At 46.5% G+C, this 23,289-nt stretch overlaps 1 protein-coding gene across 3 annotated transcripts in view; it reads left to right on the top strand.

Annotated features, from left to right (window-relative positions):
* The first annotated feature begins 1,033 nt into the window (after nt 1–1,033).
* Nucleotides 1,034–23,289, top strand: part of CACNA1A (calcium voltage-gated channel subunit alpha1 A) — a 234,429-nt gene continuing 212,173 nt past the window's right edge. For all 3 annotated transcript variants that reach the window (XM_068534814.1, XM_068534815.1, XM_068534816.1), the window contains exon 1: nt 1,034–1,326. In XM_068534814.1, coding sequence (XP_068390915.1) covers nt 1,034–1,326 — 293 coding nt within the window. The remainder of the gene's footprint in view (nt 1,327–23,289) is intronic.

The following is a 23,289-nucleotide window of genomic DNA, read 5'->3' as shown; positions in this document are numbered from 1 at the left end:
AGCTATTGAGTGGCTAAGGGAACGGCGCATACCTCTCTCCCTCTCTCTCTCGTTTTTTTTCCCCTCCTGTTGGGAATTTTCAGGATTTCATTGCTGCAATTTAACCCTAAGATGAGGCACGGTTGAGCGAAACGCTGCGCGCACACGCACACTCACACTCCTTCGTGAGCAGAAGAGGCAGCCGCTGGTGATTCAGGAAGAAAAAAAAAAAACAAAAAACACCCGGACCCTGCGGCTTCAAGACTCCTTAAGAGCCCTTCGGAGCGTTTCCCTCCCCCCTCCCCTTCTTTCCTTAATACTCTTAATTTTAATTTAATTTTTTTGGCTACAGATCTTCCAGCATTTTTAAGGTCTAGGAACTCAAGCAAAACAGAAAGGGGGATTTTTTTAATTTGGGGGGCTGCCTTCCCCCCACACCCCAGCAAAGACTTGGTTTTTATTTGTATTTTTTTAACAAAAAATGTTTTTAATGAGCCGGGCGCACTCCTTTTGCAAGATGCCAGCCTGACCCGGACCTCGGAGGAATTTGAAGCTTCCACTGCGTCCCGGGGGGCGTCCTTGGCAAACCGTTCGAGTCTTAAAGGGGTGTGCGTTTTTGTTTTTTTTTTTTTTAACTGGTTTTTTTGTTGTTGTTGTTTTTTGTTTTTCCTTCCGGAGTGGGTGGACTGGGGATTGCCTGGATTCCTTCCTCGGTTATTTTTTGCCTTGCTTCCCTCTCCCCTCCCCCCACTCCCCGGCCCCCGCGCCCCGCCCCCGCACCCTCCTCCAGCCCCTCCTTCTCTGGGGTCAGCCAGGAAGATGTCCCGAGCTGCTATCCCCGGCTGGGGCCGGGCAGCCGCCGTGTGAGCCCCCGACCCGAGGCGCCGAGCCGCCGCCGCCCGATGGGCTGGGCCGTGGAGCGTCTCCGCAGTCGCAGCTCCAGCCGCCGTCTTCACAGCCCCGGCAGCATCGGCATCGACATCGGCGGCGGCGGCGGCGGCGTCTTCCGCATCGTTCGCCGCAGCGTAACCCGGAGCCCTTTGCTCTTTGCAGAATGGCCCGCTTCGGAGACGAGATGCCGGCCCGCTACGGGGGAGGAGGCTCCGGGGCAGCCGCCGGGGTGGTCGTGGGCGCCGGAGGCGGGCGAGGAGCCGGGGGCAGCCGGCAGGGCGGGCAGCCCGGGGCGCAAAGGATGTACAAGCAGTCAATGGCGCAGAGAGCGCGGACCATGGCCCTGTACAACCCCATCCCCGTCCGACAGAACTGCCTCACGGTCAACCGGTCTCTATTCCTCTTCAGCGAGGACAACGTGGTGAGAAAATACGCCAAAAAGATCACCGAATGGCCATATCCTTTGCCCAAACCCCGGCAACTGCGCCTCCCCCTCCTCCTTCGCTTCCCCTCTTCCAGGCTGGGAGAGACCCGGGGGTTGATGGGAGGCGGAGGGGGGGGGGGTCTTCCAGGGGCTGGGAGAGGGGGCACCGGGGAGGAGTGTGGAGTATCTCTCCAGCCCGAGCTGGGTTGAGGTACCGTGGAGGCTTGGGGTTGTGGGCGCCGGGGGAGTGGATTCCTCCCAAGGACGGATTTCAGAATGAGGGCTGGGCCCTGGGGTCGTACGGGGGCCTTTAGAGCCAGTTCCGGATGGGTCAGAGTTCTCCCCCAATGAGCGTAGACCAGGCCGGGGCCTGAGCACTCTGACCAGGGCAGGGGAAGCATGGGGTCCTTGGCTGGGTTTCCTTAGCCGCCCCTCGCCGGAATCCACGGTTGCCTCCAGAGCTGGAGCTCAGTCCCGGCTCTCAGGCCTCTCCACCCCTGCTTGCCCGAGGTTGGGGGCTCCCCTCTCAAGGAGGGTGCCTAGGGGTTCCCAGGGCCAAGAGCCGGTGGGAGAGCATGTGGTGTTCACACTGAGGGGCCAGCACTGACCAGAATTAATATCCCTGGATGGGCCGCTGGCCAGGAAGGGATAGGGGGCATTTTATGACTCCCCATGTCTGCAGGTTCCATTTCCTTCCACCCACTGATTAGGGACCATCATCGTCTTTTGAGGTGTAGAAAACATCCCGTTTGCCCCATCTGGGGCCCTGACCTGGAAGACCCAGGATGAGCTACTTCAATAAGAAAGATAGGACAAGAGAAAATGAGGTGCTGGGTCCTTCCTAGGGTGCCGTGTTAGGCCTTGGGTTGGAATCTGCTTCTTCCACCCTAGAGACCCGGGAGGGGACACCAGGAGAGACAGCATCCGTGTGGACATCTTGGGCAGGTAAATGCCTTTTTTTTTTTTTAAATTAAAGATCCAGAGGAAGAAAGTGGAGTACACATTTTCCTCTGTTGAGATGCTATCAAAATCCAGATCCCCTTGTGTTTCTTTAAATTCATGCCTGCTTGAAATAAACCTTGAGGAGGGCTTAACATCTGTTGAGATGTAGGGAGGCAAGGATGGGTAATTAGTTGGGCTTTCTAGCAGTTATCTAAGCATGACCCAGATTCCAAGTAGGGTGACGAACCCTGCTTCCCAGGCTGACTGGCCAGGGTGCCATGCCCAAATGTGCCTCTCCTCGGCTCGGTTCCAACTGGCTGCCCTCGGAGTGAAAACGAATGGGGCTGGTTGGGCCCATGGGCTTCATTGATGTGCCCCCATCCTTTTTGTGTATGGTTTTGACAGTTAGATACTCAACAGGGCTGAGCCCCAGGTGGTCCTGGGGTTGCTTATTTGAGGAACACGTTGGCTGGTGGATTCACTTTTAGGGGGGATCAGAATTGAGCGAAATTTTGCCTACTGGGTGCGGAAACTGTAACAGAGGGCTCTGAGGTTTTGGAGTGTGTGTGAGCAGTCTGCTTCTAGGGTGGTGAAAATTAAGAGGTTCAGCTGCTGTCTTTTTGGAGGGGTGTATCCCTAATCACGATGGCATTTTGACTGGTGCCCAAGGCAGGAGCCAAGTCTTTGCCTCCTAAGTTTCAACCTTGTGATGATCTGTTGAAATGCTCAGGGGTCTTGTAATCACTCTGCCTGTCTCCCCCCAATCCCTGGAGGAGTGGGGGGAGGCATGGAGAATGGCACTGTGTCAATGTGTGCAAGATCAGATAGCTCGGGGGTGTCCGGGAGCGATTCACTGGGCTGACAGGTTTCCGTGTTGAAAATGGCTTTGGATCGCTTTCTGGAGCCTGGATTTGGAGTCTACTAGGAGGAAAGGAAGAAGGTGGGAATCCTAATGTGTCCTTAGCTCACCCCGGTCCGGCCTGAATCCTGCAGATCAGAGGGCTGTTGGGGAGGGAAGGGATGGCAACAGTCCCTCGGAAGGAGGGATCTTAAGAGAGGGATGCAGGTGAACTGGGAGTCCTTTGGAGGTTTTCTTTGGCTTTCTTGCTCTTGGGAGCTTTGTGATGAGTTTGTGCATTTTGCTTTTTGCAGCCAGTTTGTGTTCTCTCTTTGGCCTGAGGCAGCAAACACATTCTACAGCCCGACTCTCAAAGGGAAAGCTCTCCATCCCCCAAGCTGTCACCAACCAGAGACATCCAGGACTGAGCTTTCTCTGGGTGGGGGGGGGGGGAGGTGATGAGAGGGGAGGGGACAGAGAGATGGGGGGCTGGATAAGGGCATTGGGGCCAGTGCAAAGAAATGGACTGTGGAAACACCACGGAGTCAGGGTACCAGGGCAGAACATGGACTTGAGTATCTAAATATTTCTGCCATTAAAAAAAAAAGTGTTTAAGTACTTATTTAGAACTTTTAAAATAAAGTCTGATGTATATATATATATATACACACATGGGAAAGTACACAAGTCAAGTCCAGATTAGTAAGTGAACATTCATGCCACTGGCACCCAGGTCAAGGAAAAGAATGTAACCAGCTCCCCAGAAAGTCCCCTCCTGCCCCCTCCCGGTTACTCCCCCGATAAGGGTTACCGCTACCCTGACTTCTGACCCCATGGGTTCATTTGGCCTCCTTTTGAGCCTCCTGTAAATGGAGTCAGAGGCTGTGTTCTTTTGTGCCGGGCTTTTTTTTTTTCTTTTTCTCAACAATCTGTCTGTGAGATGCGTCCATGTCACTGTGGGTCTTTGTTGGTTGTTCCTTCTCATCGCTGTGTGATGTTTTATTGTTTGACTCTCCCACAACGTACTTCTCCGTTCTACAGCTGAGGGCCATTTGAGTCATTTCCAGATTGTGCATGTCTTTGGTTGAACTTTTTGGGGAGGCGTTTCTCTTGAGTTTATACCTAGGAGTGGAATTGCCACTGCCGTTCTTTGATGTGCATGTCGCGGAACATGTATTTGGAAATGGCATTTACTGAGGGTTGCAGGTGAGTGGGCAAAGCAGGTTCTTCACCGTCACGTGGAGAAGTCAGTCAGTGGCTGTTCCATGAACTCGGCTGTGTGCTCCGAGGGCCTAAGAGTGTTACTTCCAAATGCAGATTCCAGCATGGTACGCTGGTGGAGGGAGGGTGCAACCTTGCGTTCCCCATGGTCACGGGCACTTTGCCACTGTGATTCCTTCCCCTTCTGCACCCCACTTCCCTCGGCAGCTCAAGCTTGAAGCCGTCAGTGAGAATTAAGGGGTTCTCATGAATTTCATTTTTCTCTAAGTCAGAAAACCCAAATGGAAATCTTTGATGTTCAGATTTCCATTGGTGCTTTTCACTCTTGGAGGATTCCAGGCAGCAGAGCTGTCTGGATCACACACCTTGGTTCCGTGTTCTCCTCGATTGGAAGTCTGATTTAAATATGGCTGTGACGGGCTCTGATGATGGCTTCTAAAGAGCTCAAATCTGTCAGCTCGATAAGGCGCATCTGTCAACCTTCCTAGAGCCCCCACTTAACGCCGCTTGCTCCTTCTGACGCGCTACCAAGCGCCAATGTGAATGTCATCTTTCCCCAGTCCTGCTGATGCCAGCAGATCTTGCGCTGAGCATGGTGTAGGAATTTGGGCCACGGACTCAGGTCTGTGTTATAACGCTCCTTCTCCTGAAGTGCTTGCAGGATTCCGGGCTTACATACCCTTGTTTTCGGGACTCTTAACAAGAAACCAAGAGTCTCATCACATCAGGTAACCCACGGACACTGGCTGATTGGCACTCACCCCCTTGTTGTTGTTGTTTTTTAAATCAAAGACTCTCTAAAGAGGAACATTCTGCATGGGAAGCAGAGGGAGCCCTGGGAGAAGTTGGAGCATATTATCAGAGGCTTGGCCCACCCTGAAAAGTAGCTTGTGCTAGAAGGGCAGGAAGGAATGACTGTATAATTCTTCTACTAGATCAGCGTGGCAGGTACTTCCAGAAGGGCAAAACTCTGGGAAGTAGGAATTAGCATGTTTTTTTTTCCCTTGGGGTATTTTCTTCCCCCTGCAAAGGTGCGATTCCTCCTCCGCAATCGCCAAGTCTACAAAGCTCTGAAAACCAAAAGATCAGCTCATTTAGGGGTTAAAAACCTACCTTGAACTGACCCAAATTTATAAGCTTAATTTACAGTCTTAAATTTATCCCACTTGGTGTGCATTTTGGTATATTTCACTGAAGAAACAGTAGATATGCTTGATTATGGGGTGCTGCTCCCGGAGACCCAGTGGGAGTGTTATGTATACATTGTAGCACTTTCCAGACTTTCCTGAGTGTGAGGCTTGCCTTGTTAAAATGATGATTCTGGTGCAGCAGATTTGGGGTGGGGTCTGGGATTCTGCTTTTCCAACAAGCCCCTAGTTACACCTGCAGTATCCAGGTCACATCATAGATGCATCCTGTTATCTTTTTTTTTCTTTTTCTCAAAGACCGGGTTTATCGCGGTATACGTTACTTCCAGCAAAATTCACCCTTTTAGGCGTAAAGTTCTCAGAGTTTGACAGGTGCGTGCAGGCATGTAGGCACCACCCAAGTCAAAATGTGGAACAGTTCCATTACCCCACAATATCCCCTAGTGACCCTTTGAGTCAGCAGCCCCCTACCCAAGTGCCTTGCAAGCACTGATCTGTTCTCCATCCTTACAGTTTTGCCTTTTCTAGGAGGTCGTATAAATAGAATCATATCGTATGTAGTCTTTGGATTCTGGCTTCTTTCATGCAGCCTTTGCGATCCATTCATGTTGCTGTGTGTATCAGTAGCTCATTCTTTTGAGTGCTGAGTAATATTCTATGGGATGCCTGGACTGTTCATCCATTTCCCAGGAGATTTGGGGTGTTTCCAGGTTGGGCGATTTATGAATAGAGCTGCTGTAAACATTGGTGGATGGATTTTCGTGGGAACTTTGGGAACGTACGTTTTATGTCTCTTGGGGAAATAAATACCCAGGAGTAGGATTGCTGGGTTATGTGGTAAGTATGTGCTTATAAGAGACCGCCAAACTGTTTTCCAAAATGGTTGTGCCATTTAACATTCCCATCCCTGTGATTCCCTTTAAAAACACCAAGTTCTAAGCTCCAGAGCATGTCTGGCCTCGAGGGTTTAGCGTAAAGGATTGTGGATGTGTAGAAAGTAGAGGAAGTGGTAGCCTTAAGTGCCAGTCAGAGAAATGAGAAAGGGTGAGGATGTCATTTGTAGCTCTGTTGCTGCCCTGATTTGAGGTCTAGCAAGGGAGGGGGGTCTCTAGTGTGGGAGAAGGGGGTCTCTGGTTGGGGGGGTGCTTTGGTCCTGCCACTCGGCAGTAAAAAGCAAGCTCCCCGAGGCCATAAGACCTATACCCATCATGCTACTCACCACTGCCACCCCATCACGCCTGGCATACAGTAGGCACTCCATTAATGTTTGTCCACTGAGTGACAAAAGTGCTTCTCCTCACCCAGTTGCCAAATCTTCGAGATCTGATTCCCCTATGTACCCATGTTTTAGCTTTTCAGTGGGTTTTAGGTGTGGATCTTGGAGTGATAGGAGGGCTGTGTGTGCATGAGGGTATCAGACCAAAGGAAGTCTCTGAAATGTTAGTGCTTGAGAAATTGGGGAGCAGTGGCTCCTTGAGAGTGGAGTCTTCCTTCAGGGGATTTTGGGGGGACATCTGTTGGGTACATCTGGGGGGATTATGTACACCCCCCCTCCATTGCCTCCCCAGTAGCAAGCACACAACATGCACTCCTTCAACAATGGAAGACACCACCAGGAAGGTTCGAATGGCTCACACTAGCCAGGCTGCCTTGGGCATCAGAGCCTGTTTCCTCATGTACATGATGAAGATGTTGCTTCTGATAGCATGTTCCTTGGAGGACTCTGGAGGAGGTCACGTGGGGTCATGCGTGAGAAATGCCCAGCACAGTGTCCAGCATGGAGAAAGCTCCAAAATGCATGAACCATAATATTGGAGAGTACTTTTTGCTCCTTATGGTCTATTTTGGAAACTTTTTGACTAGAAACCAGGCTCTCTGGGTAGGAGTGGGAGCAAAGGGCCCCTCTGTTGACTGGCCAGTTTGGATTTATTAATCTGAGCGTGGCACTCTTTTTTTTTTAAATTGAAATATTTGATTTACAATGTTATCTTAGTTTCAGGTGTACAGCAAAGTGATTCAGTTATACATATACACATATATATGCTTTTTTTCAGAGTCTTTTCCCTTACAGGTTGTTATAAAATATTGAGTAGAGTTCCCTGTGCTATACAGTAGGTCCTTGTTGTTTATCTATTTTATATATAGTAGTGTGTTTTATGTTAATCCCAACCTCTTAATTTATCCCTCCCCCTCTTTCCCCTTTGGTAACCCATTTGCATTCTCTTTTCTCTCTGGAAGCTTTAAGGGAGGAAAAATGTATGCCCACTTGACCTATTTTTCTGTTCTCTTCGGTCTGAGATAAAATTGTCTTCCTCTCCCTTGATCCCTTCCTCTGTGGGTGACTAGGTAAAGGAGTTTTAGAAAGTATAATTAGCTTCCCTGCCCACCGCCACCCCACCCCCCTCCTTCTTCTGAGCCAAAGGGTCCAGCCCAGGATGGAGGCTGCAGGCCTAGGACAGCTGCTGTGGCCGCCCCAGGTGACTCCTGGGAGTTTAACAATAGAACCCTGCTCAGCTTTGGGGTTAGAATGCATCCCCCTCTTCCCCCAGTTTCTGTCTTTCTTCCTTCTCCCCTCTCCCTCACTTCCTGGGAGAATAGAGAAGGCAAGGAACATTCCAGGAGAGGGATCCAGGTGGGTGGGCTCAGCAACTTATGTTTCAAAAACCACTGGGCTTTAGTCCTTGTCTGGGTAGGGTGACCAGATGTCCCAGTTTGCCTGGGACTGTCCTGGTTTTAGCATCTTGAAAACTCCAGCAGTTCTGGGCAAACAAGGAAGTTGGTGACCCTACTGGTGAGTTCTTAACAGTCCAGAGAGGAAGGGAGCCAGAGATGGTGCCAATGCCCAGGAAAGGAGAAGATAGGTAGCTTTTTCCCTCTGAAAAGCTGAGACTTTATCTTGGAATGAATTGTGCTTTTGGAAGCTGCTTATTTAAGGCAGCTAATGCGAGAGAGATCCCGGCTCTGAAGCGCGAAATTCCAGAGTTAAATACGGATCAAGTTTTGTCGTCTCTCTTGGGTCAGAAGCGGCTTTATCTTCTTTTCAGCCTGGGAGTATTTTTGGGTCTTCCTTTAAGGTGTTCCCTGCTCAGGTTGGACCTGGAACTTGGGATTAGCAGCCCTCCCCCCATAACACTATTTAGGAGGCCCGCACCCCACCTCCTGGGAGCAGTGAGGGAAACTCAGTTTCGTCACCCACCTGCCAGTAAATAATAATCACACTGTTAAGTTCTGTTCTCATTTTAGGCCTGTGCGTAAAATATTATATAGTTTTAAACCGATTTTAAGAGTAATTTTATAAAGCGGCATTTGCAGGAGGGCTAAGTCTGATCTTAAGAATAAATGGACATATTCGTCTTAAATGAGACATTGGTATAGACCTAGAACTTGCTCTGTGTGGGGTTACACAGTTTCTGACCTGCCATATTCTTTTATGTCATTGACCTTTATTACTTCCTTTATTAAGAATGATGGGCATGGGCACCTCTGCTGACCTTCACTTTCTGCTATGAAATGTTTGTGGCGTCCATGGAGGGATGTGCTTGTCTGAGCAATAGCACCAGGGGTGGAGGCTAAAAGGAGGAGAAGAGGTGGGGAGGGGAAGTAATATAGGGTGGAGATGAAGCAAAAGGCTTGGGGGACAGGTGACCCTGGTTGCAAATCTCAGCTGTAGCTCCCAGTGGCTGTGCCTCAGTCTCTTCATCTGTAAAATGGGCGTAGTAGTCCTCCATCCAGGGAATTGGAGGATGAAAAGATACTGAAAGCATGTGGTGTATATGATCACTCTGTAAAAAGTATAAGAATGGGGGAAAAAAAAGTATCAGAATGGACAGACTGTATACTCCCATGCGGCAAGGGCTGGGTCGGTTGTGGTCACCACTCTGGCGCCGTGCTTGGCACCTACAGTGGCTGAATATATCATTGTGGGGCGTTTTCTTTCACCTCAGGTTAACAGCCAGTTGCTTTAATCCTGTTCTGAGTTTACAACACACTCTCAATATCGTCTCTCCTTTTACTTATTTTTCCTTATTTATTTTACCTCTGACCCTGCCTTTGCTTCCTGCCCCTCCCCCACTCCACTCCCCCAAAGGCAACCCCTCACGCTTGGATTGTGTGTGTCTTATTCTCTTTCTTTCTTTCTTCTTAAAAAAAGCTTTATCACATATTTATATATGCCTTAACTCTGTAAGTTTCACTTTCGTGGTTTCTGAGATTTTTAGCCTTCTGGAACTTGCACTGGCTTTTTTTCACTCAACTGTATATTTCTAAAATTCATCTCTCTTATTTGAGTATAGCTGTAGGTTATTTATTTTTCTCTGTATAATATTGTATTCTGTGATGATGCAACAATTTATCCACTTTCCTGAGTGATGGACATTTGGGATGTTTCCAGGTTTCTTGTTTTTTGCTGTTATGAACGGTGCTGCAGTACTGAATAAATAATTTTTGAATGAATGAATTCAAGGTGTTAATTTTAGTCTGTGTACTTGGGAATGTCGCTTCAGCTAGAATCAGCTGAGATTCATCAGCATTTCTGGAACACCAGCCATCTGACAGGCACTGGCTAAGCCATTTCACAGTCTACCCATTATTCTCTCTAAGGGCTGGGTCAGCCAGGCAGCCCCTGTTCTTCCTTGTCTTCTGAAAGTCAGCCTGTGTTTTAGGCATTGGCAATTGCTACAGTAGTAGAGAAGCAGCAGGGCTGAGTTGAGAGCATGGATTCTGGAGCCAGGGGGCTGGGGTTCAAATCCCAACTCTGTTGGTCACTAGCCGTGTGACCTTGCTCAAGTCATTGAAGTGTTCTGTGCCTCAGTTTCCCAGTTTGTCCACTGGGGATTCTAATAGCACCTATCTTGGAAGATTAAATTAGTTAATACATGTTATGCTTAGAAAATAGTGCCTGGAACTTAGCACTATATGTGTCTACATGTGAGTGGATGGATTGATGTATCAACGGATTCATGGATGGATCAATAGGAGGAAAGAAGAAAGGATGGGTTTATTTGGGTGACCTCTCTGACCCAGTGCTTGGAATAGTGTGTGACACATAGTAGGTTCTATATAGTATTAGTTATTATTATTCTGCCTTTTCTTGCCAAGGCTCTCAACTCCCTTGATCTCTGTTATTCTCTGGCATCTATCTTGTTAACCCATTCTCCTGGATGATTAACTAAACGACCATCGCTCCAATGTATAATCCAAGGGGAAAACAATCACAGGGTCGTGTTGATTGTAGATACTAGAATTCCATGATTCCAAGGCCCAGGCAAAATTTTCCTCATCTCAGAAATCCTTGTCTATATTTCTAATCAATTCCTCTTCCATTCTCTACATCCCGCTGCCAGGTTCTCTCCAGTGCCAGACTCTCCAGTCTGCCCACAGCTCCCCCTTCCTCTAACCATACCCTACTTTCTAGCCTTGCTTTAAGAGCACCATCTTTGAAGACATCAAAGACTTCAAACCAGTGAGAATAGGCCGGCTTCTGTGCAGTTCTAACAAGGACTTGGAGCGTTTGGGTCTTGCACAAATTGGAATAGTCAGAAATGTTTGTGGATTTGAGTTATTTTTGGAAGAGTTGTTAGGATGTAAAATTTTAAAAGTTTGGCCTGTTCCTAATCGCAGTGGAGTCTTTTAAGTTAAGGATCATCAATGGATATTTGTGGTTTAGAGAAGAGAAGTATCTCCTGTAGTTAGTGTTGAATGCGTGGGTGGATGGAAAGATCTGTGGATGGTTTGACAGATGGACAAATAGGTGAATAGGCTAGGTGGGATGAAGGAAGGCAGGATGGATAGATGAGAGAAAGAAAAGATGGACATATTGGATGGATGGGTGATTGGGTGGGTTATAGGTGGGTGGATAAGTATTGATTGGTGGGTGGCTAGATAAGTGGTGGACGGATGGATGATGAAAGAAAGAAAGGATGGATGGGTGAACACATGAGTGGATGAGTAGATGGCAGATGACTGACTAGACTGGATTGACAGGTAAAAAGATGGCTGGGTGGATGAATGGATGGATGGACGGATGGATGGATGTTAGATATAAGGGTGTATGGAAGGGTGGGTGTCCATTTCTGGGTCTCTCTGATATTTGTTGTTCTTATTGGCTTGGGAATGACCAAGTCCCTCCACTTACCACCCTCAGTGTCAAGTGAATCTTGCATGCTTTGTGAAAAGCAATAAGATGGTATGCTTATGTCTTACTCTCTACTTAGAAAGCTCCTTGAGGGTAGGGAACAGTGATTTACCTTCCTCACATCCCCCACCAGTTCCCAGCCTATATCATGCATGAGTGTTTGTTAATTGAGTAGTGATGAGGAAAATAAACAGTGTTCTTTACAAAGACTATTAAAATTCTGGAAACACTCTGGTTTTGTTTATTTCAACACTGGGACTAAAAGTGGAATTCCTTGGATTTTGCTTCATTGGTGAAGAGTGTTGGGCTAGTGGAATATCTCTCTTCCAAGTAGGTTGGGTAAACGTCCCAGATGCTTACTCACTGCCAGAGATTGCAGATTACAGATGTACTAGGTTCTACAAGGCCCCTCATGATCTAGCCCCTGTTTTGTCTTTGATCTCAGCTCTTCCATTCTCTACCCCTTCCACTCTGTCTCAGCCCCACTGGCCCTTTTTGCCCACAGCTAGCTTATTTGCATCTGTAGGCATCTGTGCTGGCTCTTCCCTCTACTTGCATCACTGTTTCTCCAGGTCTCCCCATGGCTGATTCCTTCTCTTCATTTAGGTCTCAGCCCAAAAGTCACATCCTCCAAGAGGCCTATCCTCTTCATTTGTTGAACACCTGAAATACAAAGAAGAACATAAAATATATGTATACTCTCCTGTCTGGAGAGAATCTCTGGTGACATTTTTTTTTATTTTTTAAATTTTGTTTATTTTTGGCTGCGGTGGGTCTTCGTTGCTGCACACAGCTTTCTCTAGTTGCGGCAAGTGGGCTACTCTTCTTTGCGGTGCACAGGCTTCTCATTGCGGTGGCTCCTCTTGTTGCGGAGCATGGGCTCTAGGTGTGTGGGCTTCAATAGTTGTGGCCCGCGGGCTCAGTAGTTGTGGCACACAGGGCTTAGTTGCTCCACGGCATGTGGAATCTTCCCAGACCAGGGATTGAACCCGTGTCCCCCTGCATTGGCAGGCAGATTCTTAACCACTGCGTCACCAGGGAAGTCCCTGGTGACATTTTTATTTATTTATTTATTTATTTGGCTGTGTCGGGTCTTCGTTTCTGTGCGAGGGCTTTCCCTAGTTGTGGCAAGCGGGGGCCGCTCTTCATCGCGGTGCACGGGCCTCTCACTATCGCGGACTCTCTTGTTGCGGAGCACAGGCTCCAGACGCGCAGGCTCAGTAGTTGTGGCTCACGGGCCCAGTTGCTCCTCGGCATGTGGGATCTTCCCAGACCAGGGCTCGAACCCGTGTCCCCTGCATTGGCAGGCAGATTCTCAACCACTGCGCCATCAGGGAAGCCCCCCTGGTGACATTTTATCATTACATTCCGTACATTTTTATGGATATAAACTTTTCTGAACACATTTCCATGCCGCTAGATATCCTTGGACAACAACATCAGGGCTACCATGTATAGTTGTACAGAGTTCACACTGCACAAGGGTATTGTATCTCATATCATAGGCATCATAGAGCTGTACATTTATTATTTCAATTTCTCAGATGATGAAAACTTCAGTATCTTGTTCTAGCAAAATGAAGATATTATGACAATTTTTTGACAGATGGACCTAACAACTTGAAAAAGGGGAGTCATTTAAATTCACACAGTGGTGTTGTATAGGTTGGCAGCAACCCCAGAAAAGACTGTTGTTAATATCTGATGACATTCCACTTTATGGATATATCATACTTCTTGTAATCCTCCCCAGTCGTTTGTTTTGCTTGTAAACAACAGTGCTACAAACATCTTTGTGCATAAATCTCTGTCCAAGGTGCTGATTATTTTCAAAATAAAATTCTGGTCTAGAGATGTCACTCAAATCTTAAAACTGTTGCCACCACTTTCCTTGAATATGTAAAAGAGATTTTGAGACCAAGTGACTTGAAATTTAGGAAGCTGAGGAGGAGTATGGAAAGAACAGTTGATTGGTTTGGAATTTTTCTTAGGCTGCATGTAAAACAGTGCTTTTGAACTGGGGGTGATTTTTGCCTTCCAGGGGACTTTTGGTAATGTCTGGAGATACTTTTGGTTGTCACGAATGTGGAGGGTGGGGTGCTACTGGTACTTAGCAGGCAGAAGCCACGGATGTGCTAAGCATTCTAAAATGCACAGGACAGCACCCTCATCCCACCCCCAATAAACAATTATCCAACCCAAGATGTCAATATTGCTGAAATGAGAAACCCTGATGTAAAAGATATCACGGATTCCTTGGAGGAGAGTGGGTGGATTTAGAGTTTGGGGGTTACTTAAATTTTACTTACAGTTTCTCTTCCTATCTGGGTGTCTAAGCCAGCTTTCTCTGAACTTTAGATCCCACACTATCAGCAACAGGCTTGCTACTGACAGATTCGTTGATGTAAATATAGATGAGTATATAGAAGGAAATCTCAGCTGGAAAATGTTGGAATGAAAGCTGCTGCAACCTCCCTTTCTCCCTCCTTCTCCTTCTGTTGCCCAGTTTTTAAATCGTGTCTCACTTTCTTTGGGCTCCTGGCATGGTGAGTACTGCTGGTGGAGACAGTGGTTCTCTGTTCCTTTAGTCCCCACACCCAAGGTTGGCCTTGGGCATGTCCAGGACACCACTGAGACAGATTAGCTTAGAGATGTGAAGGGGGAAAGGAGTGCATTCTGATAAATTCATTCATTCATAAATGTTAACTGAGCACCTACTATGTGCCAGGTGAGTGAGGGGAGATGAGGGCAGGCAGGTGACAAGGGTAGATTGTGTGGGCCACAGTGAAGATTTTTATGCCAAAGGAAATGGCATCATCATTCCCATTTTCCACCTGGCACAGCTATACTTTGTTTTCCATAAGAAAATAGGGCCCTTTGTGTCTACACAATGTTTTGAGGGCTGCTGTTTTTCCTCCAGTACTAGCTACACTGCAGTGAACTCCGCTGTGTTGATGTCTTTACACACGTCTGTGACTGTTTCCTTAGGACAGATTCCTGGAGTTGGGACAGCTGGGTCATATGTCAGGCTTTGGGGCCAGGCTGCAAGGAACAGTTAGTCTGTGCCTTTTCAGACTCCGAGGTCCCATTTCCCTGATTATGTGGCCCAACTAGATTGCCCTTGATTTTATATCTTCACCAATCAGGTAAGTGAAAAGTGGGATCTATTTGCGGTGCAATGTGCATCTCTTCAGTTCCCAAAGATGCAGAGCATTTTTCAAATCCATACGGGCTGTCTGTATTTCCTTCATGATGTCCCTGGTCACACCCTTGGCTCTGTTTTCTCTAGGGCCATTCTTCATAGATATCTTTCGGGGAGGTTGCACCAGGTTCTATAGACACTGAGGGGTTCTGTGGCTCTGTTTGGTGTTCGAAGCAGTATAGTGGTTAAGAGGGAGGGCTGTAGAACCAGGCTACCTGGGTTCAAATCCCAGCTCTGTTTCTTTCCAGCTGCATCATCTTGGGCAAGTCACTTCACCTCCTGGTCCTCGGTTTCCTCATCTGTAAAATGGGCATAAAATGAGTTCCTGCCTCGTGGGGTTGTTATAAGGCTCAAGCAGCACTTAGAACAGTGCCTGGCACACAGTGGGTCATGAATAAGAATTTGCCCTCATTATTGTTATGGACCAGGCATTAGCTTCCTCTCTCCTCCATACAATAGTGTGCGTGTTTCTGTGTGCCTTTGTTGGTGCACCTTTTATTTCAGGGTGCAATAGCCACCACGTGATTAAGAGCAAGCTCTCCAAGAATTAGTGCCAGCCATGGCTCTTTTAACTGACCAAACAGGATCTCCCGCGCTTCCCCCCCAAAAAAAGCAACTGGACCATTTTTCACATTCACGATGGGTTTCCTTTCCTTGGCCCCTGTGCTTGTTCATGTCTGGGATTTCACTAGACCTCCAGTAAAGACGAAGTGTCATATCCCAGGAGAAAATGGAAACTGACTGCCTTTTCAAATCTAGTTAGTAGCTCCTCTTTATGGAGAGCTTATGAGCCCTCAGACCCTTTGACTGATTTAATATCAGTCCCAAGGGCTCAGTGGGTTTATTTTTGCCCCCATTTGACAGATGTTCACACTGAGGCTCAGAGAGTAAAGTCACTTGCCAAGGTCACACATCTATCATATGGGGAAACTTCATGGAACAGGTAATGGCATGGCAGGAACAAAGACCCAGAGGGGCAGGTGCTCAGGTCCTGCCTGGGAAAACATCTGTGCTCCAGACAGGTTGGCATGCCTATGGGACGAGATGGTACAAAGGAATAGTTAAGGGACAGAGTGAAGGGACATTGAGGTCAGCCAGTACTAGGTTCCTCTCTGACAGTGATGCTGCCTTTGGGAAGTTACTTAACTTCAGTGATCCTCAATTTCTTCATCTTTACAATGGGCAGAATAATATTTTCCACCCAGAGATGCTGTAAGGATGAAATCAGTGGTGAATGACAAACATCATGCTCGGCACAGAGTAAATGCTCGACAGGTAGCTGAAGCTCTCTGTTTTCTCCTTAGTACAGGCACTGGGACACAAACACACACAGACAGACACAAACCCCTGCCCTGGTGTGGCTAACATTCTAGCTGGGGAGACAGACCAGGGACCAGTTAAAGGTTACAGTTTGTGTGGTTGGTTAAGTGCTGTGGTGCAAAAATAAAGCAGGGATAGGAGATACAACAGGGTGGTGAAGACAGAGGGTATTGGTGCTGAGAAGCTGAGCTAGGAGGAGATCTGAGGAGAGGTGTGGGCTTGAGTTGGGTCACTCTGAAGAGCACAGAAGTGAGGGGCAGCTGTAGTGAGGATGGAGGTCTCTTTCATAGAGGACTCTTGTCTAGAGAGTGAAAGGGGTAGGTTGGGGAGACCCAAGGTAGGGCTGCTGAAGGGAATCGGTGAAGTTTCCAAGCAGGTTAGCGATGCTAAAAGGAAAAAAAAAAAGGAAGAATGGAGAAGAGCCAACTTCCTTGCTCCTCAAGATGTCTTCTCATCCTTTATCCCTTTGGGTCCCTTAAAGACATAAGCAAAGGGACTGAGCTCAGGGTTATTTTCAAGACTCTAGGTTATTTATTAAAGTTCGAGGATATCATTTTTTTCTAACCTGTTGGATGTCTTGTGCCTTTCTTCCCTGGGAGGTTATCTAGACCTGCTATGCCCCAGTAAGGTAGCCACTAACCACACATGGCTATTTCCACTTAAGAATACGCTAAAATTAAATAAACTGAACAAGTCACTCCCTTAGTTGCAGCAGCCACATTCCAGATGCTCAGTTGCCACATGTGACTAGTGACCATTATACTGGACCATACAGATGAGTACATTCCATCACGGCAGGTTCTATGGGACTTGCTGCTGCAGAACCTTCCAGCAGCAACATCATCTCCTGGAGGGAGCTTGTTGGAAACGCAGAATCTCCATCCCTCATCCCAGACCTGCCCAGTACCAAATCTGTATTTCAACAACACCCCCGCCCCCCAGGTAAGGTTGGCTGTACTTAGAATCTACCTGAAAGTTTTAAAAATGCTGATGCCCCTAGAGTTCCCTGGTGGCATAGTGGTTAAGATTCCAGGCTTTCACTGCCATGGCCAGGGTTCAATCCTAGGTCAGGGAACTGAGATCCCACAAGCTACGCAGTGTGGCCAAAGAGCAAAACAAAATGCTGATGCCCCAAGCCTCACCCCACAGATGCTGGTGAGATTGGTCCAGGGCTGTCCGTGGGCACGGGGACTTCTGAAAACTCCCCAGTTTTCAAAATTCAATCCTAAGATTCAGCTAGAATTGGCAAGAGAGCACCGAGTAGTTAAGAACACTCGGAAAGCAGGTGAACTGGAGTTGGAACTGTGTGACCTAGGACAAGCCACTTACCCTCTCTGAGCCGCAAATTCCCTCTCTGTAAAACCAGGAACCTGATGGCACCTCCCTCCCAGGACTGTGGGTGTAAATGATGTGACAGTTCAGCGTGCTAAGCAGGGGGCCTGGGATGTGGATAGTAAGCCCTTCCTACATAAATGTTACTTTTAAGAAATGAAATCAGCAGCCTTAGAGCTAACAGCTGGAGTAGAGGAAACAAAACTCTATTTTTTAATGGATTTTTTTCTTTTTTAAAAAGATTGAGGTAAAATTCATTTAGCATAAAGTTAACCATCAACCATTTTATCTTAAAAATTTTTATTTTATGTTGGAGTATAGTTGATTAACAATGTTGTGTTAGTTTCAGGTGTACAGCAAAGTAATTCAGTTATACATATATATGTATCTGTTCTTTTTCAAATGGTCTACATCAACCATTTTAAAGTGTACAGTTCAGTGGCATTTAGTACATTCACAGTGTTGTACATCTGTCACCTCTGTCTAGTTCTAACACCCCATTTTCATCACCCCAAAAGGAAACCCCATACCATTAAGCAGTCACTCCCCATCATCTCCTTCCTTCCCCTGGTTGCTAGTCTGCATTCTGTCTTTGTAGATTTACCTATTCTGGTTTTAGACTTTTTTAAGTGTCCTGCCCCTGGCGCCATCACCTCTCGGCATCCCGAGAGAGACTAGGAAAAGGCCCAGCTCTTTTTCTCTCTGGGTCTTTCCACCTCTGGGATGAGGGCTGCCCCCACCGGTGTCCCCCTCCGGCACCCTGGGCTTCACCTGTCAGCCACAGTTAATCCCAGCAGCAGGCCCCGTGTTCTGCTCTCCTGAGGCTGCCACAAATGAGAGGTTTCATCTCAGCTGGGTTTCTCCTAGTTAAATATTTAATAAATAAGACCTACAACTTGTGATGCTGAGAGTGTTTGATAGTGAAATTAATGAGGGGGAGAGAGTCACAGGCAGCCCACAGGTCCATCCATGCCTGAGCCTGGCCATGGGCACCCTGGAGGCACAGACCTGGGCAGGCATCTGGGTCACTGCGCTGGGCCATGCCATCCTGTGTCCCCTGGCTGTGGCCTCCCTCTCTAGCGCTGTGTCTGGCACAGAGTAACCACATGATACATATATGTTAAAAGCGAGATTGTGTGTGTGTTTGTGTGTATGTGTAGAGGAGATGGATGAGAAAAAGGCAGGAGATGGAGAGATGAGGGAGAAAGAAAATGGAGAGAGAGAGAGGGAGGGAGAGGTGGAAGGGGAAAGAAAAATATCTGGAAGGATCTGGAGGGAGGCAAGGAAGACAATGATGGGGGAGGGAGAGAGACACAGAGAAAGATGAAGAGGGAGAGAGATGGAGGGAGAGAGGAAGAGGAAGAGAAAGAGGGAAAATACAGAGAAAGAAAAAAGAGGAACAGAAAGAAGAAAGAGAATATCATTTCAAGTATCTTTTCCCCTGCTCATTATCCTTGACAATCTTTTCCCCCCCTTTTCCCTCTGTCTCTCCACTTCTCATTTCCTTACTCACGCCTTCTTGCCAGCCCCTCATCCCTTTTCATTTCCTGTGTCTCTGTTATCTTTTAATTTTCTGTCTCAATGTTTGTCCCTTTTCTCTTTCTCTTCATAAACCATCCCTTGGCGTATGTGCCTTATTCTTTCCTAGTCAGTCTTTAGCCTAAGACTGTGTGTGTGTGTGTGTGTGTGTGTGTGTGTGTGTGTGTGTGTGTGTATGTATTGGGGGGAGTGAGGGAGAAAACAAACCTAGAAAAGAGTGTAGGAACATAGATGAACATTTTAAAAACCATGTTATGATACAAATGAACTTATTTACAAAACAGAAGTAAACTCACAGACATAGAGAGCAAATTTATGGTTACCAAAGGGGAAGGGGGGGATAAATTAGGCATTTGGGGTTAACAGATACACACTACTGTATATAAAGAGATAAACAACAAGGTCCTACTGTATAGCACAGGGAACTATATTTAATATAACCTATTAAATATAAAAGAATTTTATATTTGAAAGAATAAAAAGTGGAAAAGAATCTGAGAAAGAATAGATATATATTTATATGTATAACAGGATCAATTTGCTGTATACCTGAAACTAACACAACATTGTAAACCAACTATACTTCAATTAAAAAAAAAAAAAAAACCTTTCATCCAGGTCAAGGGCCAGAACACGGCCATCTCCTCAGATTCTCCCATATGTCCATCCCCCATCGCAACTCCCATCATAATCCCCCATCACAACCCCTCCCGGATGAACCACTATTGAGGATTTTATGGGAATCCTTAGCTTGCTTTTCTTTGTGGTTTTACCACCTAAGTATGCAATATAGTTAAATGTTTCGTGGTTTTGAACTTTATAAATTTAAAATTATGTGATACGAATTGTTTTGTATTTTGCCTCATTGGCTCACAATTACATTGGTAAGATCCATTCTTATTGTGGTCACCGCGGCTCCTTTGTGGTCATATTTGTTCACTGATGATGAACATGTGAGTCTGTTCTCTTTTGGTTGCTGAAAATAAGCAACGTTGCTAGTTGTTATGGGTTTTGCTGCACGTGTGCAAGAGTCTCTTAAAGGTACATGCCTCGATGCAAAAGTGCTGGATATTAAGATTAGTGCGTCTTCAATTTGACTAAATACTGCCAAACTGTTCTTGCAAAGTGTTTGTGCTAATTTACACTCCTGCCAACAGTAGCTGAGCATTCAAGTTGCTCCACATCCTTACCAACACTTGGTGGCTTTTTAACTGCAACCTTTCTGGTGGATGTGTGGCAATTTCTCATGGTGATTTGAGTTTGTGTTACCTGACTGCAAAAATGGGTAAACATATTTTAATACATTTATTGGCTATTCAAGTTTCTTCTTTCATGAAATGCCTCTTCATGCCTGGTTCACTTTTTTTTTATTGGGTTGTTTGATTTTTTTTTTTCTTCCTATTGATCTGTAGGTGATCCTTATGTATTCTGGAAACTGGTCCTTCATCATTATATGCTGTGCAATATCTTCTCTTAGCTTGTCTTTTGATCTTTTTTATGACATCTTTTGATCAATAGCAGTTCTTAATTTTATTGTGGTTGAATTTAGAAATCTTTTCCTTTACAGTTTGTGGGTTTTGTATCTTATTTAGTAAAATTGTTTCTACCCTGAGGTCATATTATTTCTAAAACTTCAACAGTTTTGCTCATTGTATGTCTTTGATCAGCATGAAATTGATTTTTGTGTATAGTGTGAGGTAGGGGTCTGATTTCCTTTTTATTCCATAAGAGTTGTCCCAGCACCATTTATTAAAAAGTCCATCCTTGCCTCAATGATCTGCAAGACGACCTCTCTGACTATTTAACTTTTACCTCTTTTGGTCTTGTCTGTTTTCATGCTCAGCCAGTCAAACCACACATATTTACTGAGTGCCAACTATATACAAGGTACTGGGTTACAATGATGAACATGGCAGATGCAGTCAGTGCTTTCGTGGAGCTTACAGTGTGGCAAGGATGACAGGTAAATAGCTATGGCCACTTAAGTTACAATTGTAAATGCCGTAAGGTTTTAGGAAGGACAAATCCAGCTTGCTCTGAGAGGAACACATAAAACAACCTCCCCCGGGACTTCCTTGGTGGTCCAGTGGTTAAGACTCTGCGCTCCCAATTCAGGCGGCCCAGGTTTGATCCCTGGTCAGGGAACTAGATCCTGCATGCCGCAGCTAAAAGATCCCGCATGCCGCAACTAAAGATCCTGCACGCTGCAACTATGACCTGGCACAGCCAAATAAATAAACATTGAAAAAGAAAACCTCCCCCAAGGAAGTGGTGATAAACCCCCACTGTGGTGATAAGTGGTGATAAGACTCACCAGTGGCGAGTCTTTAGTGGAACTCTGATACAGAGAGGGCAGGAGTGGTGGGAAAGATGTTCTTCCCGGAGGGAACAGCATGTGCCAAGGTCCTGTGGCGGATGATTAAAAATTTGGTATTTATCCTAAAGGCACTGTCTGGTCACTGGAGCAGCAATGCAATGAGATTATATCTGTGAACAGCCCCACTGGCTGCTGTGTGGAGGGTGAATTCTATGGGAGCAAGAAAGAAAGCCATGAGACCTGTGAGGATATCACTGTAGTCCTTCAAGGAAGAGACAGTGTGCCTTAGACTGGGATGGTGGCTGTGGAAATAGAATTCACTGGTCAGATTGAAAGATATTTTGAGCTGGCATAATTTCCCCCCCCCCTCCCTCTCCCCTCTCTTTATCTCTGTTCCTTTTCTGGTTGAGTTTTCTGGGTGAGGAAAGCAGTTTGTGTTCCTGCCAAGGATATTTGCTCTGAAGGATATATTTGCCACAGATGGTCTTTGGAAATCTAGCCGAGAGAGTCACTGGACAGCCCCTGGCCCCCAGGGTTTTCTGGATTTAATTCAACAATGGCCACTTGTTAATAACAATATGTTATTTATGAACAATGAGTTGATAGTTTTTCCTTCAAAACACTGATTAGCTGTTGCATCATGTGTCACCCCAACTAACCCTAATGAGATGAGTGAGGGAGAGAGACAAGGGTTTTTATGTGTTTTACTTTGCATTAGGGTATACTTGAGATCTCACCAAAAAATGTTGGTTTTGGGATTGGAATTCAGTACCTTGACTTCTGGCCCAATTCTGTTTTTATAAGATCACAAAATACTCTTTTGCAAACCATTTCCTACTAGAGTGCTCCTGGGTAATATACAGGGCTTCAGGTTCCTTGACTGTAAAATGGGAATTAAAATAAAATACCTATCTCTAAACTTTGTGCCTGACACATAGTGAAGACTCATTACATTTACCTACATGAATTCGTTAGTGCCCTTCAGCTGCAAGGAGCAGAAAACCCAAAGGGACTTAAGCAAGAATAGAGGAGTTGACAAGCCTATGAGACAGAAGAGTGTAGAAAGTGACCCACTTCTGGCTTGTCTGGATCCACAAATCAGATGACATCATTAGGCTTTGGTTTCTGGGCTCTGCTTTTTGAAATTGGCTCCATTCTCCATGTGGACAGGACATGCCTGAAGATCCAGACCTTTGGTCCTCTCCAAAGTGATTCTCTTTCCCAGCCATCCTCCCAGCCTTCTCATCAAATGATTTATTGATTTTGATTGGCTGTGCTGGGGTGATCTGCTCATGCCTGAACCAATCACTGTAGGGGAAGGGGTGCTCTGATTGGCTTAGGCTTGAGTCACATCATCGGGTCTCTGGCATTGGGGGGTGGAGCCAACTCCATGGGAATGGGGAAGAGGAATGGTCCTTTTAAAGGTGTATTAGGGTGCACTAGCTGGTGTAAGAAACAGCCCTCACATCTGCAGTGGCTTAGTACAGCAAGAATGTACTTCTCACTCACCTAAAGCGCAGTCGGATAATCAGCAGGTGGCCTTCCACATTGTGATTCCAGGGCCCAGGATCTTTCCATCTCGTGGCTCTACTATCCCGTAAGCACTTGAAAGTCTTGCTTCTAGCCTGTAGGGAGATTAGAAAGGCTCACACAGGAGGTTTTGGTGGGTCACATCTAGAAGTAGTGAACCTCATTTCTGCCAGCATGCTAATCGACCAAAATTTTGTCCCATGGTGTGTACCAGAGAGGACTTCAGTAGGAAACAGAAGACACATCAAGAATTGAATTAAGAGATGTGGGCGGGCAGTTACCAAAGCAGAGAGGGAGGGAGGAAGGGAGAGAGAGGGAGGAACAGCTGCCCCACTGGAGCTGTAACCTGAGGAAGCCAACAGAATAAATGCCCCAACTTCATGCCCTCCCCCCATATCCCACCAGGGATCCCCATTGTCCAAACCCAACTGGAAGCCAGAGGATAAGGAGCTCAATGAGGCTGTCTGCACAGG

Source organism: Eschrichtius robustus, chromosome 2 (assembly GCF_028021215.1).
Source record: "Eschrichtius robustus isolate mEscRob2 chromosome 2, mEscRob2.pri, whole genome shotgun sequence".
NCBI classification, from domain to species: Eukaryota; Metazoa; Chordata; class Mammalia; order Artiodactyla; family Eschrichtiidae; genus Eschrichtius; species Eschrichtius robustus.
Note: the sequence above shows the minus strand (reverse complement) of the source record. Positions and strands in the feature narration are given on the sequence as shown.